At 38.3% G+C, this 14030-nt stretch overlaps 2 protein-coding genes across 2 annotated transcripts; both read left to right on the top strand.

The window, feature by feature from the left end:
- The first annotated feature begins 6240 nt into the window (after positions 1-6240).
- On the top strand, positions 6241-8643 carry LOC130688086 (alpha-(1,3)-fucosyltransferase C-like). The gene is made up of 7 exons (XM_057511079.2): positions 6241-6701; positions 6921-7241; positions 7440-7542; positions 7635-7846; positions 7953-8100; positions 8205-8293; positions 8381-8643. The coding sequence occupies exons 1-7, from the start codon at positions 6445-6447 to the stop codon at positions 8505-8507; spliced, it is 1257 nt and encodes a 418-aa protein (XP_057367062.1). The 5' UTR covers positions 6241-6444; the 3' UTR covers positions 8508-8643.
- Positions 8644-9400: 757 nt separating this feature from the next.
- On the top strand, positions 9401-13772 carry LOC130688080 (alpha-(1,3)-fucosyltransferase C-like). Its single transcript, XM_057511071.2, is given in 9 exon segments — positions 9401-9506; positions 11094-11299; positions 11366-11622; positions 11698-11792; positions 12178-12210; positions 12213-12412; positions 12909-13277; positions 13360-13510; positions 13585-13772. Coding segments are annotated over 8 exon segments (1356 nt in total). The 5' UTR covers positions 9401-9506; positions 11094-11120; the 3' UTR covers positions 13657-13772.
- The last annotated feature ends 258 nt before the right edge of the window (positions 13773-14030 follow it).

Raw genomic sequence — 14030 nt, 5'->3', positions numbered from 1 at the left:
CGTTTACATTGAATTTTTGTTGAAGAAACTCGCCTACGCTTAGGTAGGGCTCGGCCCCGCGACGATCGGGCACGATTTTGGTCAAACCGCGCGGTTTATAAAAAAAAAAAAAGACAAACCGGTGCGGTTCGGTTTGTCGTTTTTCAAAAACAGATCACAGCGCGGTTTGACGGTTTGTACCCGCGGTTTGTACCCGCGGTTTTATACAGTTTGCACACAATAATAAGTCGGAAATTAGGTTTTGAGCAAGTTGTATTTTCTGGCTTTTCAATTTATTAAGTTTCATTGAACAATCCGGCTCTGAACCAGGAACGCAAGCAGATGAGAGCTTCAAGAGTCTCAGGGTTTAGGCTCATTCGAGCGATCCCGAAAACATCTTTTCCCGTGCTGAACGCCCTCTCACTGCTTGCGCTAGTGACTGGGATGCACAACATTTCTCTAGCCATTTCGGATAATTTAGGCCATCTTTTAGACCTTTGGGCCCAGTAGCTGAAAACATCAGTCGGACTACAGTTGCTTGGTTCGACCACTTCATTCATGTACTGTTTCAGTTCATCTGTCTTGGATTCAGTTGTTCTTGTAGATATAATATCAGCTATGAAAGACTGGTCCAATTTGGATTTTGAACTGGAACTTCCATCTTCGATGTCGCTGTTAATCGTCGTTGAACTGTCACATGGCAAATTATAGGCTTTCCACAGAAGATCAATCCTAAAAAAATGTATTGTTTTTTAGCAAATAAACCAATTGAACTAATTGAATTCGAAATAAACTTACGCTGGTTTTACCCTGGTTGAAATGAGATCAACATTACCACCATCCAATGGTGTAAATGAATCATTATTCTCAGCACCGCAACTCCACCCGTGATTTTCAAAATATTCCAGTTTGCAACGAGGATCCAGAAAGGTTGCAACCATAACAATCGGAGACGCCTTGTCGTAGTAATTGGACAACTTGTCCAAACCGGCGGCAGCGCCCTTTCTAATTAGGTGGTGTCTGTTTCTGTCTCCTGTCACGTCTTCAAGGAGATTTAGTAATTTGTTGTACAAAGGAACAACTAGAGATAAGGTAGGGTAACTTGTTGCCTCGACGTATGTTGTGATCAATGCGAAACTCTTCAGAAAATTGAAAATCTCCTGTAGAATGTGCCATTCATTTGCTTCGATTTCATATTTTCTAAGGTCTTGATCCTTGGCGATTTCATCAAGAGCACTTCGGACTTTCAAAGCTCGTTTCAAAAAGAAAAACGTAGAATTCCATCGTGTTGGACAATCCATTATGGGCAATAGATCACGATCAATGATGATTCCTTCTGCAGAACGCAATTCGTCCTCTTCGTATTCCACGTCTTCCAATTGAACACCACAATTGCGCAGAATTTTCTTAAATTTCGCAATCCTTTGAGGAGAAGCTCGGATTGATACAACGAGATTCCGGGTCTGTAGAATAATTTCATTAAGTGAATATTTGCTTTACAAATTTTTAAGAGGTTACCTTGTCAATCAGTGTGACCATGCATTCAAGCGCACTTTTAACGCAAAGATTAATAACGTGCGCGAAACAACGTATCCATCTGTCTTTTTCGAATGGAACCGAATTATTTTGGGTCAAATGAACAATGCGTTCAATGAAGGTTTGATTCGAACTAGCGTTGTCCGTGGTTATCGCCAACATCTGTAAAGAAACCAGAAAATAAGTAGAAATTTAAGGCAAATCACATTTGAATTTGGTTACCTTATCTTCCAGGGAATAATACTTGATGGTTTCATAAAACTGCTCTGCGATGTTAAATCCAGTATGATCACCAACCAAATGTTGAAATCCTAGAATAATGTCTATTGGATTAAACTTGATGTCCAAGATCGATGCTGTAATGCCCATGAAGGCCATTTTATTGGGGGAAGTCCATAAGTCTGTTGTAAGAGCAACTCTTTGGTTCCTAAGGTGATCAATAAGCTTTTAAAAGAAAGTCTTGAAAATCTGGCTCTTCTCCAAGCGTGAAAGCATGATTATTAGCAACAATAAATTTAACGAATGCCCCATTGGCAGCTTAGCATTGAACTATTATTAAATATTATTGTTATTTGTAGAAATATATTAGCAAAAGGAAATGAATGTTACGTGGAATGGCTTCACAACTTTCGCACAATAATCCAAGGTACTCTGTGTAGTATGGGTTATCTCAGTGTTGTGCTTCGTATGGATATGTTTAGACATGGTGCCAGTACCACTTACAACGAATAATTTCTTGCAATACTTACACATAGCTTTGGCCTCACTTGTTTTGGTGTAATGTTTCCAGACCCATGACTTAAGCAGATGTTTTGGCTTGCAGGTAGAGCTTGTCGGACTAGCTTTTCCTGACTCGACTGAGAGATTTTCCTCATTGTTTCCTGCAACAACACTGCCCAGCATTGGAAAAATTGCAGGTGTTTGTGTACCTATTATAGAAAGTTTATTTCAATTACATACAAGCTTTTATTAACAAGATTGCGATAATACTTACGGACAGGAGTTGACGTGCGCGAACTTGATGCTTCATCGTCCGTTACACTGATATCGAATAAAGTTTCCCCACTAATATTTGATAAAGCTGAACTTGTTCGTTTTTTGGCACCAGACGAATCGGGATCTTTTCTGAATTTAGATACTCTTTTACTTGTCATTATGCAAGTGCGGTAAGTTGAACACAAACAAGAAAATTTGACACAAGTTTGATTGTAAACAGCAATTAATACGATGCCTTAGGGCCTGACCTACGCCGTTGACTACACTTACGCCCACAGCAATTAGGGACAATTCACAATAAGTTGATTTCAATTTTCCGCTAAAATTTCAAAAAAAAATTACAAACCGCGGTTCAAACTGGTTATGCCCAGTTACAAACCGAGAACCGAACCGCAGTCAAAAATGGCTAAACCGAACCGACGGTTTGACGATTTTCAAATGAAGAACCGCGGTTTGCCCCGATCAAAGACGATCGGGGCCGAGCCCTACGCTTAGGGCTCGAAGCTTAATAATGAAGCTTAATTATAATAAGCATAATTATAGTAGGCTGGTCGCGAGGCAATATGTACTACTTAGTACATAATCGCGCCTACAGTTTTCTAGGTGGAGAAAGTGTGTGTTGTCGCCACTAGGGCTTTGATTTGGTTGCTTTAGTGGTTAAACCGCTAAAGTGAAACCAGTTACACAATCATGCGTGTAGCGCATGTCTTTTAAATTTTTTTGAAGCGAATAATATGAATTCGGTTGATGTAAATTTTTCCAATGAGGTAATATGTATAACATAAATACTAATATATATGTTACAATTATATATATACAATACTGTAATATATATTATATATATATTGTACTTATATAATGAATATGTACAATTGGTGTCATAATTAAAATAAAAGAATATAAGAGAAACAATTTTTTAATTATTTGTCAGCTAAATTAATTACAATAATTAGTTGATTAATTCCAGTAAATAGCCCTTGGTAAGGGCTATCTATTTCTGGGTAATTGTTATCAACATTTTCAAAGGGAAAAAATCTCAAAGGCAAAATGTGTTTTTGTTGTTTTTCGATCTAAGGTTCTAATGGACGCAACTGATAATAACAAAAAATAGATGTTTCGCTTAAACTTTTTCCATTTCTGAAAATTTAACATAAATTTCATGGAATTAGATAGCTCTTGATAAGAGCTATCGATTGATGCAAAATTTGTCAACTTTGACTGTTTGTTTTCCTCATAAATAATTATTAAAGGATTTCATGATTTTAGAAAGGGGAGGGGGTGTGTGAAAAAGACGAAATTTTGCATTGATCGTTTGATGCTTAATCTTCGTCAAAACAGGAAATCATTATAATATTTTTGTTGCTGGTGATTCAAAACAAAGGTGAACATGGAATTTATTTTTTCTGTATTCCAACAATTTTTCAAAGTTTAAAATTTAGTCTTAGCACTTCATCAACTATTTTCATAAGCAAAACATTGACAACAAATATTTTCGAAGTTTTTTTTGCCCTCCACCTATATACTCGACCTCATTGACAAAAAGAAGAAAAAGGTTTTCTAAAAATAATTTTTATATTAAATGATCCAAAAAAATTTACAGAAATGGATAGCTCTCATAATGAGCTTTCTATTTTTCATATAAATTTCTGGATTTTCAAAGCATAGTTACTCCGACAATAATTATTTTAATTTCATGTAAAATTGGGGGGTGGGGCTGTTACCCACGTTTATCTGGTAGCTTCTTGGTCGATCGATTGAGTCTACTCGGATTTCGATGCGGTTTGCTCGGATTTCTAAAATCTAATCGGTTTCAAAAACCCAGTTCCACACCCCGATTACACCACTTTCTAGTCTAATTACCCCGCTTCCACCCCGGTCTTACTATAAATTTGATAAAGGCTCAAATTTAGTGAAATCCGTTGTATTGTAGCATTTTAAAAAAACTTGCCTCAGTTATTCGCATTTTTAAATATGGTAGTGGGTCTTTACGTTTCACCGGGTATTTTGTATCGAGCCGAACCGCTTCATAAGTTTTTACCCGGGTAGTGACTGATCAGCCATTTTTCGGGTAGGTCGGTGCGGTTTTTCGGGTTGCAGATGATTGGGGCCGAAACCTAGCCCCGAATTTTACCCCCATTCTTCAACATGGTCTCACTACATATGTACTAAGTAGTACATAGTTGCAGATGCACTTTTTCTTATGGGCTAAATGATAAACGCGCAGGGCGTTAGTCAATTGTTTTTTTGGAATATTGTCTGCTTGGAGTTTTTCCATGCGGATGTCGCGATAAAACGTAGTTTTCCACGCGGAAATGTGGACAAAGACCCCTAAAATTGTAAATGAAATGAGAAACCATGAAATAAATTTGTTAAGCTTATCTTAGTTAATTTTTAAGATTTTCTATCTAAGACGGATATTGAAATTCTCTAGACACAAACAAAATGTAAATATGTACTTATAATTACAATTTTTACACTTATTTACACTTTTTAAAATTTGAACTTTGCGCGGTAAAAAAATGGCCGCCGTAATGGTTTATCAAAAACCACTTTTTCAAACGTAATTTTTGGGGTTAAATTTAGCATCTTAAAAGTAGTCGTTTATAACAACTTGTTCCTGGAATCACCAGCAACAAAAATATTATAATGATTTCCTGTTTTGACGAAGATTAAGCATCAAACGATCAATGCGAAATTTCGTCTTTTTCACACACCCCCTCCCCTTTCTAAAATCATGGAATCCTTTAATAATTATTTATGAGGAAAACAAACAGTCAAAGTTGACAAATTTTGCATCAATCGATAGCTCTTATCAAGAGCTATCTAATTCTATGAAATTTATGTTAAATTTTCAGAAATGGAAAAAGTTTAAGCGTAACATCTATTTTTTGTTATTATCAGTTGCGTCCATTAGAACCTTAGATCGAAAAACAACAAAAACACATTTTGCCTTTGAGATTTTTTCCCTTTGAAAATGTTGATAACAATTACCCAGAAATAGATAGCCCTTACCAAGGGCTATTTACTGGAATTAATCAACTAATTATTGTAATTAATTTAGCTGACAAATAATTAAAAAATTGCTTCTCTTATATTCTTTTATTTCAATTATGACACCAATGGTACATATTCATTATATAAGTACAATATATATTACAGTATTGTATATATATAATAGTATCGTATATATATAAGAGTAATATATATAAATATCTATATATAATTTGTAACATATATATTAGTATTTATGTTATACTTATAACCTCATCGGAAAAATTTACATCAACCGAATTCATATTATTCGCTTCAGAAAAATTTAAAAGACATGCGCTACACGCATTATTGTTTAACTGGCTTAACTTTAGCGGTTTAACCACTAAAGCAACCAAATCAAAGTCCTAGTGGCGACAAAACACACTTTCTCCATATAGAAAACTGTAGGTGCGATTATGTACTAAGTAGTACATATTGCCTCGCGACCAGCCTGCACTTTTCGGGTTGGTCCAATCGGTGTACCCGATTGCAGGCAATCGGGGCCGATCCCTGCTGGTGACTACAGCTGCACCACTCAGTACAAAACATTCCTATCGTGAAATTCCCAGTGTTTTATTCAACGCGGAGCAGTGTCGAGTTGCTGCGCCCACGGTTGGCTCTGCATCCATTGGTTATTTACCTGATTCTGCCTCTGGTGCCTCAATTGGATTGGTGCTTTTAGTCGCAAAGGGGATATGTCGCAGTTAACCAGTGATCCCACTTTCATGCACACATTGTTGCATAAAACTGTAATACTGAGCAAGGTAGCCAGAGTTCTTGAAATCGCGTAGTGTTCTTCTTCTTTTCTGAACACCTCAGTCAGTGAGCAGAAGTCGGCGCAACTGCTTGTTCAAAATTTTGCGCCCAGCTTTCGTTTTCTCACTAAACACCAGTTTGGTCATGCATGTGTTCCAAACGCTGTTTTCGCGACTTGATCGCCATCGAATCTTTTACCTGCTGTGGCTGCTCTTCTTGCTGAATATCTTCACCTTCAAACAGCTGACGCTAAATGAGGATGACATTGACGGTAAAGAGAGGGTTATCGTCAAGCGCATCGACCGATCCATACTTCGGCAACTTGACATGAAAAAAATTCTCATGTGGAATCCATGGTATGGTGACTTTGGCTTCGCGCTAGACGACGATTTTGCTTTCAGGTAAGTGACGACACTTATTTTATTCAACGTCGTTCTAGTGAAAGTGGGATGATTGGGAATACAATAATGCAGAAAGCAGTCTTCATTTGAACTGTTTGTTTATTTGTGAAACTTTGTATTCCGATAGCAAAATGATGTCATCATGAATATATCCAATATTATTGTACAATGCATTTCTTTTTTAATATCTAAAAGCACCCTTTCCTCTTGTGCTTACAGTCGTGTGGGATGCAAGTTTACCAACTGCATCTTGTCAAAAAACAAAAATATAGTTACGCCGGAGCAGGCAGATGCAATAGTCTTCCTCTACACGAACTTGTGCGAGTTACCAAAAGTTCACGGTCGCCAGGAATTTCAGCGATTCGTTTTGTTAACGGATGACCCGCCAATGTGCTACCCGCGGAATTATTTTGAAAGGACGAACCTGTTTGGAAGTTTCTTCAATTGGACAATTTCTTATCGCGAAAACGCCGATGTAACATGGAAAAGGGGCTGGATCGAGAAGGTGGAAAAGCCAACAAAGAAGAATTCACTCGCACAGTAAAAATTCGTTTGCTAAAGTAATTAAATACTGGCGTGGGTAGCATAAGGCTCGTTATTTGAACATAGCAGAAAATAATTTCGTTAAGTAAATTTTTAAATCGGTGGAAACGATAACATTGAATTGTAATTGAAATGTTTGTTATTGTTATTATCGTCATTAATTTGATCTATGTTTAACTTTTTTCCCCCATGTAGAATCCGGTTACGATCTAATGATAAGAAAAAGAAACTAGTCGGTTGGTACGTAGCTCGATGTGGATCCATGAGCAAGCGGGAAGGATACATTAATGAGTTGAAAGTATGTATCCTCCTTTGTCTTTTCTGTTTTTACGTGCAAATAAGCTAATCAAAGTACGATATTTCATTTTTCGTTTTCATATTGCCTTCCAGGAATATATACAAGTGGACAGCTTCGGCCCATGTGGCAATATGAGCTGTCCTGAAACCAATGGGTCGCCAGGTGAAGCCCTTCAACCCTGTCTCGATATGTTAGCCGATAACTACAAATTCGTTCTGGCATTCGAGCGTTTTATTTGTGACGATTTTGTTACCAAAAGGTTTTTTGATATTCTCAGCCGCGAGACAGTGCCTATTGTCTTTGGGTTAAGTAAAATATCTATACAAATATGTTTTAAATAACGAAGCCCTTTATGAACTAGAGTAAGAAATACTAACTCTTGGATTTGGATTAATTTGATGAACTTGCAGGGGCGCTGATTACGCGCGAATAGCACCACCGCATTCTTTTATCGATGCGCTTTCGTTCAACCCCAGGCAATTAGCCGATCGCTTATTGGAACTTGATAAGAGTGATCGGCAATACTTTCGTCATTTTTGGTGGAAAGATTTTTATCAGGTATGCTACTTCATTGTTAAAACTAAACTGTATGTACACATCTTTTATGTGTTTCGTTCGTCGTGCTCCTTTGTAACACAAAACACAATTTCGGCAATAAAAAGGTTCATTCAGGCTACCAGGAATTATCTACCCGGCCATTTTGCGATTTGTGCGAAAAGCTCAATAGTAATCTCCCTCGCAAAGTTTATCGGTAAGAGTATCTAGTAATCGATACTGCTAATGTGTATATAACTGAATTACATATAATTACATTTTTAAAAAATATGAAATAAAATAGGGATATCGATGCGTGGTGGTACAACAGCACAAAGTGCTCTGGCCCGGAAGACCATGGTATCGTGATACGCAACAAGGGAAACGAGGACTTACACAGCATCCAAATCCCATGGTCTTTGGATGACTAACCTGTTCAAAGTGTGCAAACCGTAGCAGTTCAAGTCAAAAGCGCATAGTTCAATCTACAATGAGCTTATATTTTCTGCGTTTGAGATGTGATGACGCCGTGATTTTCTGTTCAGCAATACACAGAATACTATTTCATATCTTCTTCCTGTTTCCTCCGTCAATATCAATTACATTGCTTTGAAAAACCGTATCATCTAAGCTTCCTTAGCTTTTCTTATTGCGCGTGAACCGATATAGCTACAGATCTATTGCGTGAAGCCAACCTTTTTCTCAGTTCTTCCTTCAGATTTTTTGGTTGGCAGTGGAAATAATTCATTTTCGGTCTGTGGTGTACTAGTTTCGAGAATGCAGTTGCAGAATCAGCTGTCACAAAAAATTGAAAACGCCCTTGAAAACGCGACTGGAGGCAACGAAAGCGATTTGCCATTTGAGCGCATGCATTTTTTTGTTTTACTACCCTTTCGAATCTCCATTTCTTGGCAACCAGATCGGCTAGTCCCGAAGGATGGTAGGTCGATGACTTTCTCATATACGTGGCGGGCTACTTTCTCTCCCCGAGTCGAGTTCAAAAATATTTTCAAGGTCAAGCATTTTTGATGGCGCGAGAAGCGCTGCGTCAACCATCCTTGCATACATCCTTGTAATTTTTTAAAAACATGACTACGAGTTCAACAACGTCTCCGTCTTCTCCCTTTTTCCTTTTTTCTACAGGGCCTCGACCACCTGTATTAGGTATTCCTCCAGGGCTTGTTGGCTATCCTTACATCTGGTCTTTTTTTTCAGTTACAGAGAACATAGAATGCCCAAGGCAGAAACAGTTTAAAATATGCACGCATCTGACGACGCCCCCAACTAACTATTTTTTCGTTTTTTTTATTTTATTTTTGTTTTAGCTTGACTTCCACGGCGACCGTCTGCGCAGTATGAATACTTCTGGTCGTCAGGTGAGCACTTGCTGGATTCAGTGAAGAATAGCCTCTAGGAGAAAGCATAACAATGTAAGTGATTATTTTCGAGCTAACTGTAGCAACCCATTGATCTGAAGCTCATTAAAAATTTCTGTACAATTGACGATACTGGTTTTGGCGCTAAATCACTTGTCACCATACTTGCGAATGAGAAAGTGTCTCCAGAATGGGACAGCTAGTTGAAGGAACGGCAGAAACACAACCATTACAGTGTTCCGTGCCTGAACGCAATATATTTGTGCTGTGACAATAACTGCTACCAACTAAATCCGTGGGTGGCACTCCCAAGATGAGCTGCATGAGAATCAAATTCTTATTCCATTAAAAACCAAGTGCGCGAAACGCAAACAACGTATTACGGGGATTCAAATCGGTTGTCAGCTTCCCCAATAAAACTGTTGTGCTTGTAAGGGGCCATTTTCCCGCACTAAAGTATAAGAATTTGGATGATAGGAAAAAAAATAGTTTGATAAGCCATCCAATTAATTTTCAGTTGAGATAAAAATGCGTTTTAGCGCGGTTTTTAATTTAGCTTCTTTGTTACCTTTCATTAATCATTTTTGTTAATAGTGTTATTTCAAATAAAGGTGTTAACATGATTTTAAACGTTCTGCAATTTTGGGCGATTTAACTTATATTGGTTGCTATGGGCGATTTAGCTTATAAACCCTGGGCTACCATCTAGCGGGCTCATTGGGATGTATTGAATCGGCTGTCAAGCGCGAATGTGCTCCCCCGGCTATTTAAGCGAAAATAGGAAAATGTTTGTTTAAGAAAAAATACAGAATTCAATGTTTGGATTCCGAAAGATATTTGCTATTGGCCTTTGACCCATATTAGTATATTTGTAGATGAGTAATTCTTTGCAGTGAAACACGAAGCGAGTCATAGATGACAATAGGAACAAGCTCGTGAGAAGTGCTGAATATGAAGACGGGTGATAGAATCCTCGGTAGGAAGACTATGTTGTTTTCTCAAGTTGTTAAAATCATACCATCAGTTGGTAAATATAAGGAATTTTTTCGTACTACAGTAACTTTTAGTGTAACTGCAAGACCAAACATCTATACGGGTAATCGTTCTTCCCCGGATGTTTGGCTAAACCGCACAAAATGTTTTCCTTTTGGCTCTGAACTTCCGTTTGTCAAACAAGACTAAGCAGTTACTGCATAAGATAAATACCGGTATACGTACAGTATATATTAAACAGAAAGAAGAAACAAATTACTCCTGTTTGTTTGAAAATTATACCTTTGCTCCTTTTCCTGTTCTTTTTAAACTCTTCATTTCCTACATTTTCTCCTTTGCAAGTGAAATTCCAGCGAAAATTATTAAAGAAACAGACAAAGCAGCACAATAAAATTAACGTAGTACAACAACTAGTATGTGCAGTTGTACGTGTACCAGTTTTTGGTTACGGCGACCGAGCTTTTGCAGATACGAGTAGGCACACCTGATAAACGGTTGAAATCCTCCTCTAACTTCTCTTTCTTGTAAGGATAATTTCAAAAATAAATGAACAGGCTAACGAAAAAACAAAAAAAACAAATAGATTTCTTTGCAATACCAACAAAATTTTATAGGAATAATTTTGTTTGTTTTCTTTAAATTCGAAAGATATTATCATCAAAGAGTAATCTTCAAATGACAACCTCAGCTGCCCTAAGTCGTTGGAGTAGAAAGTCGTCAACCACAGTGCTACTCTATGCCCTTCCGCTAGTCTTACTAATAGTCTTGACGGGTGACAATCGTCTATCAAGATCCACTGACCTCTCAGCGCGACAAGTGGCCGAAATCTACGAGGACGATCACGTCATCATCGCGTTCGTTAGTCATCACATTTTTGTTGGAATAAACAAATTTCTATATAACTACATTGGCTTCAACAGGGGAGTTGGTAACCAATCACAGTACGCTTATTGGGATCGGCCTGATCGCGAAGTAGACCTTGCCTTGATTCGTGGCGATGAGAAAAATGGTAAGCCGGCTCTGAAAACGATCCTCTTTTGGAACGGCCTGTTCTATTACCCAGACTATGCCTTTGGACGAGGGCGGCAACCTTTTATTGATGCTAAGTGCCCCGTCACAACATGCCTCGCAACAGACGATCCTTATTTATTGGATTCGGTGGATCAGTACGATGCCGGTTAGTCTTGTCAGCCCATATGCTTTTGCTCTTGTTTGTCGTTTTTGTCCTTAATATGTCTTTTGGGTTTTGAAGTCATGTTTCACTGGCCTTCACTATGTGATTATCCGTACGTCGCCTCTCGCTCCGAGCATCAGCTTTTCGTTATGGTCTCTGACGAGTCGCCACAGGTATGTATTAATATGCATATTTTGAGATTTTTATTATTATTATCATCATTATTCCAAATTTTTCTTTATTTCATTTGTAACGGTTGGTGTGAGAAAGTTCACTGGAAATAGCGTTTTGTGCTAGAAATTTATAGTAGCGTTTTTTTTCTCGGGCAAGGAAATAATATGACAAAGCAAAATTACGTTTTTGACCACTAATCGCCTCATATCTACTACGAAGTCACGGTCCAGTAAAGAAAAGAATCGGAAATCAGTGTCATTCTCACGTTACATTTCTTTTGCATTGCTCCCCAATTATTTTGGGTTGTCACCAGGACCCTGCACCAAAATTCCTTTTTGTTTCTTCGTTTATAGAAACCTTACCCTTTAATTTTTGCTTTACTAGTGGCGTTTCTCGGGATACAAGTTGCCTTATTGGACAAAGACTTCTTCAACCTCACCATGACCTACCGAAGAGACTCTGACATTGAGTGGCCGTACGGACAGGTGGAGGTTTTGCCTTCTGCTCCGATTGGCGAAGACGAAGTGCGGGCTGCTCGCCTCAACGTTACGCGCAACTACGCTGCAGGAAAGAGCAAACTAGCCGTTTGGTTCGTTTCTCACTGCAAAACTGACTCACGGTAAGAGATTTTTTTTCCATCTGCTTAAATCCGAATGCTTAAAGCAATATAGAAACGGTTAGAGGTTTATAAAAATTCATTACACATCATTGACGTACATCTCACATCGGTGTACTTTGGCATGCATTCTAATGCAACGTTGGTGTTTTCTAAACCCTTGCAGCGCGTAGGCATTTTGTTAGATCAAATCGATATGTGGTTAATAGGGCTCGGCCCCGGTTTACCCATGGGTTACCCATGACCAACTTTATACTGGAAGGTATTGACGCGACGCATGTAAAATCTGTTCTTTTTTTCATCTTTGTGTTAGCACGTCCAGGTAGTAAGCCGCCCACGCGTAACCCATGAGTAAGCCGGGGCCGAGCCCTTGTCGTTAAAATAGATTGACCTTGCTTTCTAATGATTTGACGATGATTTTTTTCAAATGAAAATATCCTGTAAGTGCTACAAATATAATTATTGACTAAAATGTTGTTCATGCAAATTGTGAATGAAGGAGAGAATTTTACGTGCACGTGCTGAAGCAACACAGCCGCATCGACATCTTTGGCAAGTGCGGAAAACCGTTTTGTTCTTTCGACCAGCTAAATGACTGCTACGAACGTATAGAGCTGGACTACAAATTCTATCTTTCCTTCGAAAATTCCCTTTGTCGCGGTTACATAACGGAAAAGTTCTTCAATCTTCTCGACCGAAATATTGTACCCATCGTCTACGGTGCTGGCAACTACGAAGCCATTGCTCCACCACATTCTTACATCGACGCTCTCAAGTACACGCCAGTTCAATTAGCAAAATACCTTGACATTCTCGACAAAAACGATACTCTCTACAACGAATATTTTTGGTGGAAGCCTTTTTACAAGTGAGTATACAGCATTGCACGAGCCAAAACGTTTCCGGCACCTAAAACGACGTCTGTACCGTTTTTCTTGCTCTTCAAATAGATCGCATTACGACTACAAAGAAATGGCCAATATTGCGTTTTGTCAGCTCTGCCAGCAGCTCAATCACCCACGGACACATTTGCAATGGTATCACGACATCGACGCGTGGTACGATGGTGGAAACCACTGTCACAAGCCAAACCGCTTCAAGGTATAGTATTTCAAACAGTTTCATTACGAACTTTTCGCTAACGAATTTTTATCTTGATTCGTTCTGTTATGAAGGTTCCTATCAAGCAGTTTGATTTCGATAATTACACCATACCCGCTAATGCGGTTGTAAAAATCCCGTTGTAACATCCCTAAAGCATGCGCTTATTATTGTACCGTATCGTATGTCATGAAATTTCTCAAAATTGTTACGTTGGACAAAACAACCGCTTCAAACTCAAAAAAAGAAGCAAAAGCTGTGACGAGAGGGTAAACCAAACGAAAACAGATGACAAAATGAAAATACATCGTTTTCTACATTTCCTACAGTACATACGTTGGTAATGAATTTATTTCAGCTTAACCTGTTCTCATTGCCAACACCTCCTTCTACGTCACATTATCACAATTATAAAGTGATACGCCTTAACGTATCATCTAGTGCTTTACTAGCGGTGCAAAGAGTACATTATCGGTCGTGAAACATTATACCACCAGTTTATCTGGTATATGATAGAGCG

This window comes from Daphnia carinata, chromosome 8 (genome assembly GCF_022539665.2).
Source record: "Daphnia carinata strain CSIRO-1 chromosome 8, CSIRO_AGI_Dcar_HiC_V3, whole genome shotgun sequence".
Lineage (NCBI taxonomy): Eukaryota > Metazoa > Arthropoda > Branchiopoda > Diplostraca > Daphniidae > Daphnia > Daphnia carinata.
Note: the sequence above shows the minus strand (reverse complement) of the source record. Positions and strands in the feature narration are given on the sequence as shown.

Excerpts from the sequence above, each read along its gene's own strand:
- LOC130688086 (XM_057511079.2), top strand. The coding sequence starts at position 6,445 with ATGCATGTGTTCCAAACGCTGTTTTCGCGACTTGATCGCCATCGAATC. Across the intron at positions 7,242-7,439 it reads AAGAAGAATTCACTCGCACA|AATCCGGTTACGATCTAATG; the intron begins GTAAAAATTCGT and ends TCCCCCATGTAG. Across the intron at positions 8,101-8,204 it reads GGTGGAAAGATTTTTATCAG|GTTCATTCAGGCTACCAGGA; the intron begins GTATGCTACTTC and ends GGCAATAAAAAG.